Genomic DNA, 23,055 nt, shown 5'->3' with positions numbered 1-23,055 from the left:
CTCAAAAATGTGTGTGATTTTGCACATTATGCAAATTAACTCGAAATCTAAGTGGGCGGAGCTTAATGGTTGTATATTAATTGTCCTATTGAATTTAGTCAAGGAATGTATAGAAACTGGAATTTTGGTTCTAGGACCTACGGTGTAGGAGATATGGACAAAAAGTCAATGTGGTCTGCTATAGCGCCACCATCAGGCCAATTTGGGTCCCTGTATGGGAATCTGGTCCTTGGAGTTAACTGAACCTTTTTGCCAAGTTTGGGGTTTCTAGGCATTACGGTCTAGGCTGCACAATGCGTTTTAGGTCAAAAAATGGGACAAAGAATAAGAAAGAAAAAATCCTAACAATTACAATAGGGTTCCCACACTATGTGTGTGTGAACCCTAATAAAAATACTGTATATACCGTAACGCATGTAAGCACAGCATGTAACAGCTGTAGATAGTAATAGTAAACTCAACAATTTCAACAATACTAATATCTAAGAGATTATAAAGGGCTGATGCTGTATTACCACTTTGTTTGTGGAGGGATGTCTGTAAAGTATCCCCCATGATAGAGGAGGGATAAATAAAAATGCATTGCCTTGATCTCTAAATAAAAAAACTCACATGGCTTTTCTGGATGCTTTGACCACTGGTAGCAGTCGCAGTAGGCATTTCTCTGATGGGTCAAATTTCCTGAGGTCAAACTCATCCAGCTCCTCTTCTGAGTTCAGCAACACATACACCAGAGCTGACCACTGAGCAGGAGAAAGCTTCGCTCCATGGAGACGACCGTCACCTCCTTTTCTAAGGTATTCTTGGACTTCCTGTACTTGAGAATGATCTTTCAGTTCATTCAGACAGTGGAACAGATTGATGGATTTCTCTGGTGAGGGATTCTCCCTGATCTTCTCCTTGATGTACTTGACTGTTTCCTCTTTGCTGTGAGAGCTGCTTCCTGTCAGTAGGCCTCGTAAGAGAGTCTGATTGGACTCCAGTGAGAGACCCAGAAGGAAGCGGAGGAAAAGGTCCAGGTGTCCATGCTCACTCTGCAAGGCCTTGTCCACTGCACTGCTGAGGAAGTCAGACATTGAGATTTTGACCAATGCTGGAGGTTTCTGTTGCAGCACATTGGTGTTGGTGGAGATGAAGGTAATAAAGGCATACAAAGCAGCCAGAAACTCCTGAACACTCAGATGTACAAAGCTGAACACCTTCCCCAGCTTTAGCTCAAACTCCTCTCTGAAGATCTGAGTGCACATTCCTGAGTACACTGACATTTCTCTGACATCAAGGCCACTATTTCCCAGGTCGTCCTCATAGAAGATCAGGTTGCTTCTTTCAAGCTGTTGAAAAGCCAGCTTTCCCAGTGCCAAAACATGTTTTCTACTTTGGTGAGGGTCAGTGTCACTTTTCTGATCATACTTTCTGTCCTTGTGTTTGATGTGAAAGATCAGGAAGTGTGTGAACATTTGAGTCAGAGTTTTGGGAATCTCTCCACTCCCTGCTTCACTCAACATTCTCTCTAGAACAGTGGCTGCAATCCAACAGAAGACTGGAATGTGGCACATGATGGTGAGGCTTCTTGATGACTTAATGTGTGTGATGATTCTATTGGCCAGCCTCTGGTCCCTAATTCTCTTCCTGAAGTACTCCTCTTTCTGAGGGTCACTGAACCCTCGCACTTCTGTTACCTGGTCAATACATTCAGGAGGGATCTGACTGGCTGCTGCTGGTCGAGAGGTTATCCAGAGGAGAGCAGAGGGAAGCAGATTCCCCTTGATGAGGTTTGTCAGCAACACATCCACTGAAGTTGTCTCTGTTAAATCCCACAAACTCTCATTATCCTGAAAATTTAGAGGAAGTCGACACTCATCCAGACCATCAAAGATGAGCAGAATTTTGTAGTATGTATAGTGAGTTGGTTTTAATTCACATGTTTCTGGGAAAAAACAATGAAGAAGCTCCACCAGACTGAGTTTTTTCTCCTTCATCAAATTCAGCTCCCTAAAAGGAAGTGGAAATATGAAGAGGACATCCTGATTTACATTTCCTTCAGACCAGTCCAGTATGAACTTCTGCACAGAGACTGTTTTACCAATTCCAGCCACTCCTTTAGTCAGCACAGTTCTGATGACTTTGTCTTGTCCTGGTAAGGGTCTAAAGATGTCACTGCATTTGATGGGTGTCTCCTGTATTGCTGGTCTCCTGGATGCTCTCTCAATCTGTCTCACCTCATGTTCATTATTGACCTCTCCACTCCCTCCCTCTGTGATGTAGAGCTCTGTGTATATATCTTTCAGAAGTGAGGTGGTTCCATGCTGTGAGATTCCTTCATTAATTTTCTGACATTTGTCCCTCTGTTTGGATTTTAGTATTCTCTGGCAATCAGGGGCCAGTCCTAATAAAGAGGAAGACAACAGCACACATGTGAATCTATTTTAGGATCGTTCATAAAAGACCCATTACAGGAACTACAGAAAAAAATGTGAATATAAATAGACTGGTTATTACTCTTAGAATAAACTCGGTGTTTAATCTTAGAAAATTTACTGGTCAGAAAAAATACTGGTCAAATCGGTTTGGTCAAATCTCAGTTCTACAGAATAACAATGCATCCTCAAAACTTCAACACTCTTCATTGTGAACTGAGATTCACCAACAGTGTCCTCCCTCTGAAGTAATAAAGTGATGTTATCATGTTATGACACAGAGCTCTTACTGGTCTGTAGTGTGTTAGCAAGGTCTGTCTGGTGCATTCTACTCAGAACGTTCAGTGTGATCTTCAGCACCCCCTCTCTGACACTGCTCTGATCCTCCTCATCCTCCACCTGTCTCTCAGTGCATGCTGGGTAATCTGGACTCAGTAGATTCTTGAATCTCTTCAGTTCATTCTTCACCAGAGAAATGATTTTGTGCTCCAGCTCCTGCATAAACAGTAAAAGGATCGGTAAAACTACAGTGTTATAGACATATGATTATAACATAGGTTAATCCATTAAACATAAGAGAGAACTGAACTGAGTGGGACTGGGTGGTCCTGTAGACATTATGGCTTATAAAACAAGATACTGTAAGAGTCATATTAACTGAGATGTATCTTAAAATCTCAAATGCAGTTAGTTTTATAAAGCTATAACACTTGTCAAGCCTGTGTATTGTTCATTATCATTTAAATTACAAAATACATTAGAGTAAATATGAACCAGTAAATCGAGAGAGTCTCAACATGATCTGTGATCTAAACACACAATGCTAAGACCATTTTCTCACATACATAAACACACTTATGCACCTTGAACACTGACTCCTGATTTTCATTAGAAGTATTTGCAGACGTCATTTGGGCACTGTGGACAAACAAAAATAAATAACTTTAATGGAAAAACATTCTGTATGCTTGAATGTTACCTTGCATTTATATATGATGATGATGCTATTATGCATATGAAATAACCCAACACACTTGAATTCAAATGCTGTAGTGAAAGAAGAGCAGAACAAACAAACTTTTAGAAACACCTTGTACGTACACACACATGGAGTGTTTCTTTGCCACTGTCGCCTCTGGCTTGCTCATTAGGGACCTGGATCCATACAATTGTAAAGCTGCTTTGTGACAGCATATGAATGAATTATTAGGGGTGGGCGTAGATTAATTTTTTTTATCTAGATTAATCTCACTGAAATCTTGAAATTAATCTAGATTAAAATGGCTCATTCAGAATATGCGTGCTACCCAAGTAATGACTAAAAGTCAGTCTTTGAGATAGGGTTTCTAAATACAGAGGGTGCATTAGACCAGGGGCTCATCTCCTGTTTCCAAAATGCATCAATGACTGCTTGAGAAAGCTGTTCTACTTTGATACTTGAAGAAAAAAAAACATGCTCAATAAAATGTAGGCTACTCGTATTCAACGGTTTATTCAGTTAAACATGAAAATAGTACTGTAAGCCTACATACTTTAAGAGGGCATAGTCAGTCAAACATGAATTTGTAAGCCTACATACTGTACATTAAAAGGGGTTGATAACATGTTTATTCAGCTAAACATGATATTTGAAATGTAAGCCAACATTTAATACATTTAACGTGTTTTCGGCAGCGGCGACTCTTCCCCTGGGCTGCATCAGTGCTTGACCCAGCATCAGCAGCATTAGCAAACGGGTGCTTTGCGTTTAAATGGTACTTCAGACTGGTAAAACTCCTACAATAAACTAATTCCGCATTGCATAAGGTGCAAACAACTTTAGTCTTGTCAATGTCTCCATTAGGAAGCTTTTTAAAAATGAATTTTCCATTAAACAAACCTGGCGGCTTCGTGACTGCATCCATGAAAGCACATGTGCGATTTGTTGTGGCCTTTGTAATTAACAGGGTTGAAAACTCGTTCTCGCCCCCTACTGTGCAATTTGGTTAGGAATACACCCAAGCTAAACTATCAAGGTGAAAGTCATTGTCACGTAGGGCTACGCCCCCTATCGTAGCTGTCACTCTGGGTTCCCTCGTGTCTGTGTTCCTTGCCTGTTTGTCCCGCCCTGCTCGTTGGTTTTGATGGATTCCTTGTTTGTTACCATGCCCCTGTGTCATTGTCATCACCTGTCCCTAGTTTAGTCCTGTGTATATTAGTCCCTGTGTCTCCCAGGTCTAGTTATCGGTCTTTTTGTTTTCTCTGTGTTTTGCCTGTTCGCCCTAGTGCTGCTGTTCCGTGAGTCTTCCTTGTTGTGTTCGCTATGTCTGTCCGTATTTCGTGTCCTGACTGCCTACCCGTTATGACCCATGCCTGTCACTTCGACTCTGCCTATGGAATTTCCCTTAATAAATCTCGCTCTCCTCAGCGCGTTTGTGTCCGTCTCCTTGCTCCGTGGCGCGAGCCACGTTACATAAAGACCAATCTTACAAGGACACAGCGAGGGAGCGAGACTCTGGTGAGTTTAATCACTGCGATGAGATGTTGGCTGGTTCGGTTCAGTTCAACTCTCCGATATCGCAGCGTGAACGAACCAGAGACAGAAATTCCCCTGGCGCTGTGGGAACACGGAAGTCTCGACGCGCACCAACGAAAGCCCAGTCACTTTCGGTTTCGACTGGCTTTCGCGTCGAGACTCCTGTTGAGCGCTACGTGTCTGCCCGGCTTGATCACTATAGGGAGGAGAAACCTGTAGTACAAGTCGCGGGCAGACGGATTGAATGCACAGACTGGCATTTGCATAACCCTCGGTTGGCTCTCGATGGCTTCTGCGAGCTCCCGACGCCTCAGAGGAGGTGGAGCCGTCGCAGAGAGCCACCGAGGGGCTTCTGTGTCTGTATTCTTCCAGGCTCTCCCAAGACCCTGAGGAAGAGGACCCACCGCCTCTGATCCCGCCGGCTACTCCACATGACACCCCCAAATATTTTTTGGGGGGGAGTACTGGCCACGTCGGCTTGGCGGTCCCGCCCCCCGATGACGTCAGTATGGCGGTCCCGCCCCCCGATGACGTCAGTATGCCGTACATGCCCCCCGATGACGTCAGTATGGCGTACACGCCCCCCGAAGACGTCGGCTTGGCGTACACGCCCCCCGAGGACGTCGGCTTGGCGTACACGCCCCCCGAGGACGTCGGCTTGGCGGTCCCGTCTCCCAAGGGTTTCTCCTTGCCGCAGCAACCTGTTCCCGCTGCCCGTAGGCAGTCCGTGCCTGTTCCTGTTCCCGCTGCCCATCGGCAGTCCACGCCGGTTCCTGTCCCCGCGACCCAGGAGAGGTCGTCCACGCCGGCTCCTGTCCCCGCGACCCAGGAGAGGTCGTCCACGCCGGCTCCTGTTCCCGCTGCCTGTCTGCTGGCTATGGAATTTCCCTTAATAAATCTCGCTCTCCTCAGCGTTTGTGTCCGTCTCCTCGCTCCGTGGCGCGAGCCACGTTACAGTCATCATAGTTTGCTTACCTATTTTGACCCAGATCCCAACCCAACTTTAAGAATAGATTAATGGCGATATTTTTTATATCGCCTGATAAGAGTATCACATTATCGAACGCCGTTAACGGCCCACCACTATATATTATATATAAATATAATATAAATATTATATAAATAAATTTGACTTGACACTGGACACATTATTAGAAACACCTTGTACCTGCACACAGAGGACACATTATTAGAAACACCTTGTACCTGCACACAGAGGACACATTATTAGAAACACCTTGTACCTGCACACAGAGGACACATTATTAGAAACACCTTGTACCTGCACACAGAGGACACATTATTAGAAACACCTTGTACCTGTACACACCCTTGGCTTGCTCACTGTGGGCTTGGAGTCGGACACTTGTAAAGTTTCTGTCACGTTACAGCCCCTGACCCCTCCCTTTTGGGCGTTGTCTATGTCTAGTCGTCTGCATCTGTGGATCTCCGTGGGTGCAGTTGTGTCTGAGAGTTCACCAGACTCAGCTGTGGCTCGTCTCATCAACACTTGGGGATGATGTGGTTCGTCTATTTAATGTGCGCTCGCGCAGTGTATCGTGCTCGTCTTTGTCTGAGTCATACATGTGTTTAAGTGTTGTTGTTTCATGTGCGCTATCTGTGCTATATGTATCAGTCCCACCAGGATTTCGCGGGCCTTTTTTGTGATTGTTGCGGGCTAAAATGTTTGATGTTGCGGGTGTTTTTCAAAAAAATTGCGATGGAAGTTGCGGTGTGTTTTTGCTTTTTTGTGAGTACATTACAATAGGGAGTAAATGTTGTATGGTTTCCTCTATTTAGTAGTCCATTTTAATTATCTATTTACCTATTTAATCAGGGTTGCCAACTTTTCAAGATCGCTTGAAGTGAGATTTGAACCTGGAGGGGGTGGCGAACATTAATTGTTGACGGAGGGGGAGCGGGGTTAGCGAACATAAGTTGTTACCGGGCGGCCTGTAAAATGGACACAAATTAAGTATTATATCGAGATCGATCGCCAGTGGTTGGCGCCAGAGCGAACTAGTAACTCATAGATATGGATCAGAGATAAATAAACTTTATCTCAGTTTAAAGTTTAAACTTATAAACTTTATCTCAGACCCTCGCCACTTGCGTGCGCTGCAGTGACTTCGCAGGCTACCATTGCATTGTGGGGAATGTAGTGTTTGTGCGTGCAAAACACCATCGGGCGGCTGTGGCCTGCGGGCCGGTTCTAATAGTAGTTAAATATCATCCAGGGGGCCATAGATAATCAATTCGCGGGGTCGGATCTGGACAGTTTACCCCCGCTTTCATGTAGTGTACCGGGATACTGCTTTTCCCGATCTTTTTGCCGTTATTTTTGTCGCTCATGCTGCTTTCAGTCTGCTCCTCTTGAACGTATATACGGAAGTAAGCCGGGAGTTTGTCGACCACATCAATACGACATCAGTGATTGGTCAAATTTGCGGGAAAGTTGCGGTGATTGGCTGAAGTTGCAACACCGCCCTGAATTCGCGGGGTTTGCTTGAAGTTGCGTTGAAGTTGCAAATCGCAACATCACGACTTTCTGGAGGGTCTGATGTATGTATGTAATAAACGTGACGTTCGAGAGAAGCAAGGATTCTGTGCCTTGTCCTTCGACCTGCCCCGAGAGTCACAGCTGCTTTGTGACAACAACTGTTGTAAAAAAACACTATATAAATTAATTTTGATTGATTGTAGATTTGATTGATAATTTTAGAGACACCTTGTACCTGTACACACTGAACACCTTAGTAGAAACACAAATTGTATCGTGAATAACACTTATGGGCAATAAATGGTAGGTCTCTTTTCAACTTTGAACTGCTCATAATACCCAACTGAACTGAAACACAGGATCTATTACACAAGGCTTAAGGAGTGGGGAGTGAAATAGTGGTGAGTGAAGAGTGAGGAGTGGGCAGTAAAATAGTGAGAAGATGGGAGTGAGGAGTGATCGAGACACTGGAGCAGAGGGACTGTTGAGTGAGGAATGAGAATTAAAAAATGAAGGAATTAAATGCATATAAAATGCAGAATTTTCTGCCACTCACATACTCTTGGTGTTTGGTGTGTTTGAGGGTAAATACACACTGGCAATGATGATTATGATGATCATCAGTTGAGTGTTAGTTTTTCAGTGCTCGTTTAGTGTGTCCCTAAACAACACCTAACACTTTTCACACTGATGTGAAAAGGCCCTAATCCTAACCCTGACTCTAACCCTAACCCCTAACACTAACCCTAATACAGGTATTAGGTTAGACTTGACCTAGTGTAGTGCATAAAGAAATAATATGGTCCTAAATAATAATAATAATATTTAAAACTCTGGGATATGCACCTCAGAGCAGATATGGCTGCTGTGAGAAAATTTGCCCCAAATCTTATTATTCAGTATTTAAACTCAGCCTCACCACTTTCAGCTGATTAACAGATTTAAACACTTAATTATGAACATGTCCTCAGCCTGGTGTGGGACAGAGAACAGAAATCAAACAGTTTCATAACTGAAACATTTCAAGAGGATTGCAATGTGTCACTCACTTTGGGTCAGAGGTCACAGGTCCACTGCTGATCTGAGGAGGATGATCTATGGACTGGTCACTCTTCACAGACACACAGCTGGGTGCTGGAGATGCTGCTGACATTACCCTGATGAAGATGAGGAAAGTGTTGGATTATTACATCCATCAGTACATCTAATTTTAAAAATTCCATCTTTCTGTGTCCTCAGGTTAAGTGCTGATGGAAAGCTCCTCACTTTGGGTCAGAGGTCACAGGCCCACTGTTGAATTCAGGAGGCTCAGGCATGGACCAGTCACTCTTCACAGACACACCGCTTGGTCCTGGAGATGATTCACTCTTTACAGACACACCGCTGGGCACCGGAGATACTGCTCTCTTTACCCTGATGAAGATGAGGAAAGTGTTTAGTAATTATGTCCTTCACTACATCTCATTAATCCTGAATATTCCCTCTTCCTGTTTCCTGAGTTTATGTAAAGCTCCTCACTTTGGGTCAGAGGTTCCTCCTCCACTGTTGGAGTTACGGCGCTTCATCGTGGAGTTGTTCCTCTTAACACACACACAGCTGGACACTGGAGATACTCCCTGCTCCCTGTCAACAGTTCATAATAAAGAGGAGGAGGTCACTGAAATACTGATTATAATAATACCAGCAATAAAAATACAATGAAAGAGTACATGTATATGAAATATAAAGCTATTTGAACACATATTTTATATATAGACTATACACTGTCCGTTATACCAGATACTGTACGCAACTGACGCCACCTGTAGGCTAAATGCAGAATATTGATGAGAGGTCTTATCAAAGCTGTGATTAGAAATTATGAATCTCTGAAGCTGACAGAAAAAAAATAGGGTATACTGTTTTACCAGAGATTTAGATAAATGTTACAACGGCAGCCAAACCGGCAACATATGCAAAATGTCATACTATTGTATATAAGCCTATATATAATTTCAATTGTTAAATATTAAGGTCTATATCAACGGTCGAAAATAATCAATCCCTTGCTTTGAAATTTGTCTAATAAAATCCGACTGCAGATTAAAATTTAAGATCGTAATATTTATCCACTACGCTTTGACCACCATAATAAAAGGCGTGACTTGTTGTTTATAGACCTACTTTCGGTTTTGTTGTCGAGAATAAAAATACAACAGGTCTCGGTTAACCAACATAATAAGTAGGAAAACCAAACGTAAAGCAGTATCATTTAATTCGCACTGCAGTTTGACATATTCAAGGGTGATTAACTCACAACGCAGTCTGTCGTCCGTCCGCTCTTCTCTTATAACAACTGACGTCTTCACTTTACCATTAATATTTTAGACGTAGCCTATAATATAATTTAAATTATATGAATCATGCCCAGTCCTACATTTTAAAATGGAGAAGAATACGACATCCAAAAGACATGGCCTGCGTTATGTTCGTAGCCCTCTGTTGAAATTACTAGTAAAAACTAGTAGTACAACTGCAATAGTTAAACAGTTAAACCGAGAGCGTATCCACGGTCCTGTATGTCACCCGATGGTGAAAACCGTTCGAAAGAACTGAATGGTACGAAGTCTAATCACATTTCATTTCATTATTAGTTCATTGTTTTTGAATTATTGTTTGTAATCAACATTAATCAAATACTTTAGGTATATTTTAGGAACGTTCGTATTACAGATTCAGCCGATGTTCTGACATTTATCTGGAAGTGCAGGGCAATGCGCGTTGCACGGTGACGTCGTATTAGATGCGCCGAGCCCGGTTTAACCCACGTCTACGCAGAAGCGCAGAATGACCGCAACAGTCCCTTCCAATAATAATTCTTTGCAGGATATCCAGTTTCAGAACACGTCAAGAATGTGCTACTCGCTTGTACATAAATATTTACTATAAACATATAACGAAAATGTAAAATTAATTACACAAACTTCAAATACAATATTTACAAACAATAGGCCTATAGCTACTGCATATCACTCCTTGCCAAGGGCTATTAGTTAACATGCATAAATGCGTTACATTATGTATTATTTCATTTACTATCAGGTCTTGTGCTACAAAATCGATATGTGTAGACATGTATGCGTAAAATAATATTTCAACAGCATGTTTTTATTGTTGGTGTTATTCGCATCCACAAATTCCTACAGTTGAAGACTGCGGTAATGTTCGTTTCACATTCGCATTTTCGGAATTCTTTCTTCAAAAGATTTAAGACATTATCAGCAAAAGTGCCAAAATATGCAAATTCTTATTTCTGCCAATTGTTGACATGTTTATTTTGAATGTACCAAGCGTCTAAGGCACCGTCTACAAATTACCTTAACAAGGACGCAAGTGGCAGTCGCAGAGTCCACCGAGCACCCCCGCTCAGATTTTTGCAATAATCGCTTTTAAATGGTTCATCATGAGACCACAAAACAAGTTGTATTACATAAAGTGCATCCTAAACAACAACCTACAGCTCAGAGATGGGTACGCTATTTCTACCTCTTGCCTAATTGTGGTGGTCAGTTTTTGTTAAAAAATGTCAATATCTTTCCATCATATGACTACAAAACAAGTTGTATTACATAAAGAGCATGATGAACGATGACCTACAAATCTTGAAGGGGTATTTATACCTTGCACAAGTTTGTAGTGGTCAGTTTTTGTCAAATAATTTTGGATGCATGTAATGTAATACAACTTGTTTTATGCTTCTACAGTATTATGGACCTCTTAAAAGCTATTGACATTTTTAGACAACAACTGACCACTGCAAATTTGTGCAAGGTATAAATACCCATTTATGGTCTTATGACATGGGTTAAAGTTCTCCGTCACTACGACGGATTTCCGTCATTTGATTTTTTGGGGGAAAAAATCCGTCAAATCACAATAAACAACACACGCACGTGCTATCTGTTTTGTGGCCGAAATATGATTCTCACTGGCGCTCATCAGCGCTGGATGGATGACGGCGGTGTCATTTGATTGACTTGCGGTTCATTCCGCCTTCAGATTTGCGGATGTTACGTAGAAAAGTTTTTACCCCCCTCCTGCCTGGCATGACCGTAGCGCGCGACTCTGTACACCTGCGCGAACGGCGGAGGCTACTTGCTGCGTCACATTCTTTTTGCAGTGTAGTCCCCTCAAAAACAGGGGAATGAACATTTACCTGACCAATTGTAATGTTGCATTAGTGCTGGAATTTAGGCTAAAGTACTTTAAAATGCTTGAAAATGTAACTACTTCGTTTCACAACAAATATCTGTCTGCCTGAACAGTTATTACGCTAACAAATACGAGCCTCTTGTAATTCCAGGATGAAACATGAGAGAACGTGAAGTCGTTAAGATTGGGCGTTTTGAAAATAAACCACCATTAAATAATGTGATAAAAAGAGAATTATTTCGAATCATTTCGAGTATATGTATAAATATTTAACTTAATTAAATTTAACGTTGAGAACGCGTTGAAATGGACCTTGAAAGTGACGTACAAGTGCTTTAATTCCACCTTATAAAGGTGTATGAGCCCGGCAAACATGACTTGGTTCACTGCGCTGAAGCGCTGTGCGCGCGAAGTTACAAAATTCGAGAGGTGCACGACTGCGAGGCTCTCGCGCACGGGTGGAGCCACCGCGATTACGTCATTTTCGGCGTGCGGACCCTCGCGCTGCTCACGCCACTCGTGCTGCGTCAAGTATAAAGGCTTAAACCAGGCTTAACATGGATGGTGTTGTTCTGTTTGTATTTAAAAGCTCTATCCAGTGGTGTTAATTTTTTTGTAACATACCTACTTAAAGCAGGTAATCTTACGGCTTATGTTTTTGCGATGGTGAATCTGATAAAAACAAGAGAGCTTCATACCTCTCACCAGGATTCACTAAATTTGACTTGATCTTTAAATAATTTTCTGGAAGAGGACCCCCAGATAACTCCCATTAAATACACATTTATGTACATTTATTGCTCAGGTGTTCATTCTCTCTTCTCTCCTTACACAGGCTGTTTAGATAAATATACTTTATAAATGTGTTTATTGTGTAGAATTAGGCAAAAGAGGCCGTGTCCCAACTACACCACATTTTCAGTAATTGCTGGCATTGTCTTTTGCCAAGAAAAAATTTTCAGTCAAATGAAAATTTCTTGCTTTAACCCATGTCTTATGATGAACTTATGAAGTGCTCAGTGCTCTGTGGACTCTGCGACCGCCACGTGTCCTTGTTAAGGTAATTTGTAGACGGTGCCTTAGACACAGTGACTTTACTACGTTTACTGTAAAATAATGTCAACAATTTTAAATATGTCTATTCCCGACGTAATGAAAGGTGTGGGTGTTTGTTTTGGTTGCCAGAAATAAGAATTTGCCTATTTTGCCACTTTTGCTAATACTGTCTTAAAGCTATTGCCTAAATGACTATTGACCCGTAGAGACTAGTCATGAAGGACATCCAAGCACCGCTGCCCCCACACTGGATCCCCTACAATTCACGTATCGTCCCAACCGTTCCACGGATGATGCCATCACCACCACCCTCACACAGCACACATCACAGCACTGAAACAGCACTAACTAAAGTACTGAATGATCTCTTAATATCCTCTGATAAAGGACACATTTCGTTTCTCATACTGCTAGACCTCAGTGCTGCTTTTGACACCATTGATCATAATATTCTACTTAATAGACTGGAGACACTCATTGGCATAAGAGGTCAAGCACTCTCCTGGTTCAGGTCCTACCTGACAGATCGTTACCAATTTGTGCTAGTAAATAACGAATGCTCTGAGCATTCTAAAGTAAAGTATGGTGTCCCACAAGGATCTGTACTGGGCCCCATATTATTCTCATTATATATGCTACCACTGGGCACTATCATTCGTAGGCATGGTATTAGCTTCCATTGCTACGCAGATGATACTCAGTTGTATATATCTTCTAATCCAGATGATACCACCACAACTCTCAAGATCGAGAACTGCGTCCAGGATATTAAAAACTGGATGGCGTCTAATCTTCTTAAACTAAATTCTGACAAGACTGAGGTACTGATTCTTGGGCCTAAAGCTGTTAGAAGCAATTGGGCTGATATTCCCCTTACCCTAGATGGTTTTTCAGTAACACCAAAATCTACTGCAAAAGGTTTAGGTGTCACTATTGATTCTGATCTTTCATTTGACACACATGTATGCAATGTCACTAAGGCTGCCTTTTTCCATTTACGTAATATTGCCAAGCTGAGACACTTACTTTCATTAGCTGATGCAGAGAAGCTAGTTCATGCTTTTGTCTCGTCGAGATTGGACTACTGTAATAGTCTTCTAATTGGATGCTCTAAACAGTCCATAAAGAAGCTACAACTTTTACAAAATGCCGCAGCTAGAGTCCTAACCAAGGCTAGGAAATTCGATCATATTAGTCCCACTCTCGCCGCACTACACTGGCTGCCGATTAAATATTGCATTGAATTTAAAGTTCTCCTGCTAACCTATAAGGCGTTAAATGGTCTTGCCCCACAATATCTGAGTGAACTCATTGATTACTACAACCCATCTCGCCCTTTGCGCTCCCAAAATGCTGGATTTCTCGTAGTTCCAAAAATTAGTAAAACTACAGCCGGAGGCAGAGCTTTCTCTTTTAAAGCCCCTCAATTATGGAATAGCCTTCCGGCTCCAATCCGAGACTCTGACACAGTTTCAATCTTTAAATCTAGACTTAAGACTCACCTGTTTAGTCAAGCCTTCAGCTAAAATTCCCCTTGTAAGGTGTAGGGGCTTGGGGGCCCCCAGACATTGAGATTTCTGGTGATCTGAGATGTTGATGCTGTCATCCAGCTGTGTCTTGGCATCACTCTATTTGTGACTATGACTTGACTGGAAAGCAATGTCTCAGTGAGCCCTCATGCCTGTGGTCACCTCTGAACCCCTCCCTTTAGTTATGCTGCTATAGATTAGTCTGCCGGAGCCACATGCTGATCACTTGCACGTGAGCTACGTACATTTAAATCAACGGTGGTTTAAATTCACGTCCACTCAGTCTGTATTATCTATCTTCTTGCATGGCTCTACCCAAGACGATTGGATACAGGCACCTGCAGGCACCTGGGGGATGGTCTGGCTGCCGGTGGATGTGCTGATACCGGGGTTCACCTGGGGATTAACACTGCAGTCGGAGCCTACAATACCAGCATCACTGCTCCGACACGGAATGAAAGCCTGGCATTCATCAACAGACATTTACAGTGACAATATCAAAACCCAGAACTTTCAATTCTACCTTTTACCTAGTCTGATTGTGTGAATTATGTGTGACTTGTGTATTTGTGTGTTAACGGGCCGCCCAATGGAGGATGGGTTCCCTTTTGAGTCTTGGTTCTCCCGAGGTTTCTTCCTATTCCCCACCATCATAGGGAGTTTTTCCTCGCCACTGTCGCCTTTGGCTTGCTCATTAGGGTTCTGGACCCATAGTATTGTTAACCTTGTAAATCCTGTAAAGCTGCTTTGCGACAACTTGAGTTGTTAAAAGCGCTATACAAATAAACTTTGACTTGACCCTCCATCTCATTCACCTGGAGAAGAGATCCATATGCAAGAATGCTGTTCTTAGACTTCAGCTCAGCATTCAACACATTTACATTTATGGCATTTGGCAGACGCCCTTATCCAGAGCGACTTACATTTTTATCTCATTTTTTTATACAAGTGAGCAATTGAGGGTTAAGGGCCTTGCTCAGGGGCACGTCAGTCATGGCCTCAGGTCTGGGGATCGAACCCACGACCCTCCGGTCACAAGACCAGTTCCCTAACCACCAGGCCATGACTGCCCATGACGGCCATGACACCATCGTCCCACAGACCCTCTCCACAAAGCTAACCTCACTGGGTCTCAACACCAACAACTGGATTCTGGACTTCCTGACTGGGAGGCCTCAGTCAGTCCGGATCGGGAAGAACATCTCCAGCACCATCACACTGAACACTGGCGCCCCACAGGGCAGTGTTCTGAGTCCTCTGCTGTTCACCCTGCTGACTCATGACTGTGTGGCAAGATTCAGTTCAAACCACATCATCAAGTTCGCTGATGACACAACTGTGGTGGGTCTCATCAGCAAAGGCGATGAGTCGGCATACAGAGAGGAAGTGCAGCGGCTGAAAAACTGGTGTAAAGTCAACAACCTTCACCTGAACATTAACAAGACTAAGGAAATGGTTGTTGACTTCAGGAGAGCACAGAACATCAACTCTCCACTCAACATCGACAGGTCCCCAGTAGAGAATGTCAAGAGCACAAAGCTTCTTGGTATTCACCTAGAAGACAGCCTCACCTGGACCCTAAACACCAGCACAACAGCCAGGAGAGCACAACAGCCAGGAGAGCACAACAGCCAGGAGAGCACAGCAGCGCCTCTACTTCCTCCAGAAGCTGAGGAAAGCCTGTCTCCCTCCAACCATCCTCACCATCTTCTACAGAGGGGCCATAGAGAGTGTACACAGCCTGGTTTGGGAACTATACGGTCTCTGACAGCAAGTCTCTCCAGCGCATTGTGAGTCTCTTTTCCCGCCATATCAGACATCTACACCACCCGCTGCATTCACAAAGCTACCAGCATTATGGATGACCCCACCCACCCCTCACACACACTGTTCTCTCTCCTGCCATCGGGAAGAAGGTACCACAGCATTCAGACCAGCACAGCCCAATTCTGCAACAGCTTCTTCCAGCCTTCCTCGCCCAATCAGCGCTCTCCTCAGGTCTGAATGAGAAAAATTAAGATTAAATGGATGGATGGAAGGATGGATAGCGCTCTACAACTCGAAAGCAGAGACCGTCATCTCAGCCGATGCATCATCATTCGGACTGGGAGCAGTACTACTGCAGAGACAGGAGGAAGGCTACCTTAAGCCAGTGGCGTACAGCTCCAGGGCACTCACAGAGCCTGAAAAAAGATATGCCCAGATTGAGAAAGAGGCTTTAGCAATCACATGGGCATGTGAGCGGTTCTCAAACTGCTGGGCATCAGGTTTCACGTAGAAACGGACCATAAGCCTCTGGTCCCGCTACTAGGCTCCAAGAGTCTGGATGAGCTCCCACCACGCATCCAGAGACTCAGGATGAGACTGATGGCTTTCTGCTACTCCATCTCACACGTGGTTGGCAAAAAGTTGGCCACAGCGGATGTGCTGTCAAGAACACCCATGGGAGAGAGTGAACAGCTAAAACAGGAGGAGGAAATCAAGCTGTATGTCAACATGGTCTTGTCAACCCTTCCAGCTATGGAGAAGAGGCTACACGAAATATGTAAATGTCAAGAAGGGGATGAAATACTGAGCCAAGTGAAAAGGTACTGTAATGAGGGCTGGCCAGACAGATCCCAAATAGACAGGGCTTACCTACCATATATACTGTCAGGGTTGGACCCAGGCGCGTTCCTCCAGCCGTCACAAGGAGGAGCCCGCGAGCTAGACCTGGGGGCAATCGGACGCAATAGGCATCAAGTGTTTGTTGCCTATTTAAAGCAAGCAACTTCAGCAGCTCATTGCTGAAGTTGTTAGTTGTTGTTACACTCACAGCCCAAGCCGTTTATTTCTCTCTGCATCTCATTCGCATACTCTCTGGTTCTTTCTCCCTGAGTGTTCTCAGTCTCTCTCTCTTTGTCTGTCTCTTTCTCTGCTGTTTCAATTTTTCTTTTATTTTCTAAGTTGGTTTGTCTGCCAGTGTTCTGGTTGACAGACCGACAGGTATTCCAAGGTAGAAGCTCTAGGTCTTGCATCTGAGCTTCACTTCCCCTCCCTTGCCTCTTATTATTCTCCTGGACACGTTGAGCTGTTCTCCGTGTATTTTTGTTTTCCCCGTCTTTCACTGCAGCGACGCGTTGACTTTTATTCCACGTGTTTTTTGTTTGTTATTTACTTACCTGGTGTTATCGCACGTCGAGATTCCTCCGTGTTGTTCTGCTGTTATCCCTTCAGGGTTTTTTTTGTTTTCGTTTTCCCGCAATCGCGGAGGTTGCTGTTGGCCGTTTTTGGCATTCAGTTTTAGGGGTTTGCACTTGAGTCCACATCACGTTAAAACCAGCGCGTCACCGCCGTGTTCGGAGGCGACGCATTACATATACAGGTTGAAGAAGAACTAACCATAAAGGATGGCCTACTACTAAAAGGGTGTAGGTTAGTTATCCCCAAGGCATTACAAACAGATATACTCCAAAAACTGCATGCAGGACACCAGGGCATAGCAAAGTGTCGGGAAAGAGCCAAACAATCTGTCTGGTGGCCGTGGCTGAGTACACAGATTCAGAAAGTCATTGAGGGCTGTGATATGTGTGCTAAAGTAAGAGACAACGCCAGAGAGCCACCGCTCACTTCTGAGTTCCCAGAAAGACCATGGGCAAAGGTGGGTGCCGATTTATTTCAGTGGAACGATAATCAGTACTTAATAGTGGTTGATTACTTTCTCGTTTCATCGAAGTAGCTAAACTCACATCTACCACCTCACTAGCAGTAGTCGACCACTGCAAGTCTATTTTTGCCAGGCATGGCATACCTTCTGAGGTCATGACAGACAATGGACCCCAGTTTGCGTCTGAATGGTTTACAAAGTTTGCAGCACAGTGGGGATTCACACACACAACATCCAGCCCCAGATATGCCCAGAGCAATGGAGAGGCAGAAAGGGCTGTGTGGACCATTAAGTGAGGTTTTAAAAGCCATTGATCAACTGACTAAAGAAGTTCAAAAACTGAAGGAAGATTGTAGGGCTCCAGTCGAGCCATCCCCAAGTTCTCGGTCTTTTAGGTCAAGGTTTCCATCTGACCCTTCGGGTAAGAGGTGTTGGCAGTGTGGAGAATTGGGCCACCTAAGTAGGAATTGCCCTAAGCAGGGGGGAAACTAGAGAGGGTGGGTGCCCTGGGCTGCTCACCCACCCTTCAGGAGCCTTCCAGTCAGCCCGTTACCTCTAGCAAAGACCCTGGGTTGGGATTCTATTTAGATGGGCATATTATGGGGTGTAAAGCTAAGTGCCTCATAGATACTGGTGCACATGTGTCATTAGTAGGTAGTACATTTTTTCAGGTGCTGGGGGATGTATCCAGGGACTTGTTGGCGTATACAGGGGAAGTACAAACGGCTAATGGGGCAAAATTGGATATTCAGGGCACATGGGCAGGATCCTGTGTTTTCGACAATTTGCAGCTGAACCATGTGTTTTTGGTTTGTAGAGACCTGGGGCAGTCGAGCTGAAAAGGGAGAGGTTTTTGTGAGGATAATAAACATCTCCTCAGAACCCATAGCCTTAAAAGCAAAGATGACCCTTGGTTCATTTTCCCCAGAAGTGAAGCTTTGTTGTTCAAACGTTATAGAGGACTTTCAGGCTAGGTCCTCCCCAAATGTGTTGGATCAGTTCCTGAGTCAGGAACAGGTGGAGGTCATCAGGGAGCTTTTGGGAGCCAATATGTCAGTTTTTAGTTCGGGGCCCCAAGATTTGGGACGGACCCACCTTCGTTCGCATTGCATCAACACTGGCGACGCCCTACCAATTAAACAAGCCCCAAGAAGAATCCCTATCCACTTGCAAGGGGAGATGCAGCAAGAGATCCAGAGTATGCTGAGTCAAGGAATTATTAGTAATTCCCATAGTCCCTGGGCAGCCCCCGTAGTCCTTGTGAGGAAGAAGGATGGGACTCCTGGACTCATCCGATCCAGTTAGATAGTCTAACCGACTACTTAGAGACTACCTGCAGATCAGCTCTAGATATAGTAGCTCCACTAAAATATAAAAAAGCTAGATCCAAAAAGCTCGCCCCGTGGTACACTGACCAAACTAGAAACTTAAAACAAATAGCACGTAAATTAACCCTAACCCTAACCCTAACCCTAGCGGAAATGGCGATCTACTAAATTGGAAGTATTCCACTGTGCCTGGAAGGATAGCATTATTGACTACAAACGGGCACTCACTAAAGCACGCTCAGCATACTTAGCCTCACTGATAGAGAAAAATAAAAACAATCCTAGATTTCTTTTTAATACTATTTCTAAACTTACAAAAAATCAAGCAGGCACAGAACCTCAGATTCCAGTAAACCTCACTAGTAATGTATTTATAGATTTCTTTGATAATAAAATAGAGAATATTAGACAAAATATAAAACCCTTTATTAGCAATACAACTGGTATGTCATCTGGTTTGGTTGATATTGATTTAAATTACATACCGGGAGAAAAACTTGATGCTTTTCATCCACTCCCAAAATCAGAATTATAAGAAAATAATTTCTTCCTTAAATTGTACTACCTGCACACTAGACTCAGTTCCCTTAAAGTTATTAAAAGAGGTATTACCAGCTGTAACTGAACCTCTTCTAACTATAGTTAACTCATCCATTACAATAGGTCACATGCCCAAATCATGTAAATTGGCAATTATCAAACCTCTGATCAAGAAACCAAATCTTGATCCGACTGTGCTATCTAATTATAGACCCATTTCAAACACATTATTTATATCTAAGATCATAGAAAAAGCTGTTGCCCAGCAATTATGCCTATATCTGCATAGGAATAACATATTTGAAAAGTTCCAATCTGGTTTTAGGCCCCATCACAGTACTGAAACAGCATTAGTTAAAGTAACAAATGATCTCCTCCTTGCATCAGATCAAGGCTATGTATCACTGTTAGTGCTTCTTGATCTTAGTGCAGCTTTCGACACAATTGATCATAGGATCTTGCTAGAAAGGTTAGAACGCAGGGTTGGAGTCTCAGGCACAGCCCTTTCATGGTTTCAGTCTTACTTAACAAATCGCTATCAGTTTGTAGAGCTCAATAATATTTCATCCAAACGTACAATGGTTAAATATGGGGTCCCGCAAGGCTCCATCTTAGGACCACTATTATTTACATTATATATGCTACCATTGGGCACAGTTATAAACAAACATGGTGTCAATTTTCACTGCTATGCAGATGACACTCAACTTTACATATCAGCCAAACCCGATGACAAACTCAGTTTAGGAAAAATTGAGGCCTGTGTAAGAGATATTAAATGCTGGATGTCTCTAAACTTCCTACGATTAAATGAGGACAAAACAGAAGTTTTCCTTGTGGGCCCTAAGGCCGCAAGACAGAAAATTCCAAATTTAATGCTTAATCTTGCAGACTATCCCATTACACCTGGCACAGTAGCCAAAAACCTAGCCGTCATACTCGACTCCGACCTATCATTTGATAAATCTATAGATAATACTACTAGGATAGCTTTTCTACATCTCCGCAACATTGCCAAATTAAGAAATGCATTATCACAGGATGATGCAGAAAAATTGGTGCATGCCTTTGTTAGCTCTAGACTAGACTACTGCAATTCACTACTGTCAGGATGTTCAAATAGGAATCTAAATAAACTTCAAATAGTTCAAAATGCCGCAGCTAGAGTTCTGACCAGAACTAGAAAATTTCAGCATATTAAACCAGTCCTATCAGCCCTGCATTGGCTCCCAGTTAAATTTCGTATTGATTTTAAAATTCTATTATTAGCATATAAAGCACTACACTGGCTTGCTCCTGAATACCTCCAGGAACTTATTTCCTACTATGAACCCCCACGTCAACTAAGATCACAGAGTGCTGGTCTGTTATTAGTTCCACAAATTAACAAGGTAACAGCAGGGGGAAGAGCCTTTTCTTATAAGGCCCCCCAGCTTTGGAATAATCTTCCTAAATGTGTCCGGGACTCTGACACAGTCACAATCTTTAAATCTAGGTTGAAAACCCACTTATTTAGTCTAGCGTTTGATAATTAATATCCCCCTTAGATAAAGGTACAGATCCAGGGGTTCATAGACAAAGGGTTTTATGGTAGACTGGGGTGCTGGTGCTGTCATCCTGTCACTGCTCGTGGTCACTCAAGTTTGTTGACAGTGCAGTGGACGGATGCCATTGTCTCAGAATGCCCCCAAGCCTATGTTACCTTCTGGTTCTGCCTTTTTTAGCTAGGCTGTAATAATTTAACTTAGTGCCGGAGTTGCTGCCACACTCCAGAAATGTTTATAATTTTACCTGTCCTGTACATGTCCTCATACAGAGCTAATTTTCCCTGTTTTATTTCTCCACATGGCTGCCCGCCTGCTTGAGGAATAATGAGATGAGGAGAGACAAGCGATCCATCCTGGGCCGGCCACCTCCTGCCTAACCGGATGCCTACACCATGATGGACATTATTACATCTTTTATATTCTGTCTAAATGGACATTATTGCATCTTTTACATTCTGTCTACATTCTGTCTATATTGTTGTTGTTGTCATGGTGACCAGTGTCGGCCAGAGGAGGATGGGCTCCCCCCCTGAGTCTTGGTTCCTCTCAAGGTTTCTTCCTCATGCAAAAAACTAGGGAGTTTTTCCTTGCCACTGTCGCCTTTGGCTTGCTCACTGGGGGCTAGGACTCGGCACTTGTAAAGCTGCTTTGTGACAACAACTGTTGTAAAAAGCGCTATATAAATAAAATTTGATTGATTGATTGATTGATTGACCTTGCGGTTTTGTGTGGATTACCGGAAGTTGAATGAGGTGACCGTGAAGGATGCGTACCCCCTGCCTAGGATAGATGATGCCCTGGATTCTCTGACAGCCGCTAGATGGTTCTCTACTCTTGATCTAGCGAGTGGGTATTGGCAAGTGGAGGTTGACGTTAAAGACAGAGAGAAGACCGCCTTTGCTACGAAAAGTGGCCTGTTTGAGTTTAATGTTTTACCATTTGGCCTCTGTAATGCACCAAGTACTTTTCAGCGCTTAATGGAGTTAGTCCTGGCTGATCTACAATGGACCTCATGTCTAATTTACTTGGATGACATCATTGTATTTGGAAGGACTTTTGAAGAGCACCTCGACCGCCTTCAAGTAGTGCTTGGTAAATTGAAGGAGGCTAACCTGAAAGTTAAACCAAGTAAGTGCCAGCTTTTCGCAAGGGAGGTGCAGTATCTGGGACATATAATCTCGCCAAATGGCATTCTGACAGATCCTGAAAAAGTGGCTGCGGTCAAGGAGTGGAAGATTCCTCAAAACCAGTCTGAAGTGTGTAGTTTTCTGGGGTTGGCCTCCTATTATAGGAGGTTCGTGCAGGATTTTGCTACCATAGCCCAGCCACTGCATAAATTGACAGAAAAAGGGGCAAAGATGGTATGGAGTACTCAGTGCCAAGAGGCTTTCGATGAATTGAAGCAGCGGTTGATAATGGCTCCCATATTGGCCTTCCCGGATCCTGATAAGCCCTTTTTGCTTGATACTGACGCTAGTGATGTGGGCATTGGAGGTGTTCTTTCCCAGTCGGTGGATGGCAGAGAGCGAGTTATAGCTTATGCCAGTAGAGCCCTGAGCAAGACAGAGAGGAACTATGCTACAACCAAGAAAGAGCTACTGGCAGTTGGCATTACCTGTTGGGGAGACGGTTTACACTCCGGACGGATCACAATTCATTAAAGTGGCTTCATAGCTTTGAGCAACCTGAAGGTCAAATTGCTCGGTGGTTGGAGCAGTTAGCGTCGTTTGATTACGAGATAATCCATCGACCAGGAAAAACCCACTGCAATGCTGATGCCCTGTCA

General features: G+C 43.4%; 1 protein-coding gene across 3 annotated transcripts in view; it reads right to left on the bottom strand.

Annotated features, from left to right (window-relative positions):
• The window catches only part of LOC143509902 (NACHT, LRR and PYD domains-containing protein 3-like), a 30,576-nt gene extending 20,382 nt beyond the window's left edge, over positions 1–10,194 (bottom strand). The window contains exons 1-7 of one of the 3 annotated variants that reach the window (XM_076998767.1): positions 10,143–10,194; positions 8,951–9,055; positions 8,699–8,845; positions 8,482–8,589; positions 3,281–3,335; positions 2,708–2,912; positions 613–2,386 (exon numbers count right to left, since the gene is read on the bottom strand). In XM_076998767.1, coding sequence (XP_076854882.1) covers positions 613–2,386; positions 2,708–2,912; positions 3,281–3,335; positions 8,482–8,589; positions 8,699–8,845; positions 8,951–9,055; positions 10,143–10,165 — 2,417 coding nt within the window. In that variant the 5' untranslated portion in view covers positions 10,166–10,194. Of the gene's footprint in view, positions 1–612; positions 2,387–2,707; positions 2,913–3,280; positions 3,336–8,481; positions 8,590–8,698; positions 8,846–8,950; positions 9,056–9,728 lie in introns of all 3 variants that reach the window. The other 2 variants (XM_076998768.1, XM_076998766.1) reach the window with 2 other exon arrangements.
• Between the last annotated feature and the right edge of the window lie 12,861 nt (positions 10,195–23,055).

This window comes from Brachyhypopomus gauderio, chromosome 3 (assembly GCF_052324685.1).
Source record: "Brachyhypopomus gauderio isolate BG-103 chromosome 3, BGAUD_0.2, whole genome shotgun sequence".
Lineage (NCBI taxonomy): Eukaryota > Metazoa > Chordata > Actinopteri > Gymnotiformes > Hypopomidae > Brachyhypopomus > Brachyhypopomus gauderio.
The sequence above is the reverse complement of the archived record's forward strand: the minus strand, read 5'-3'. Positions and strand labels throughout refer to the sequence as shown.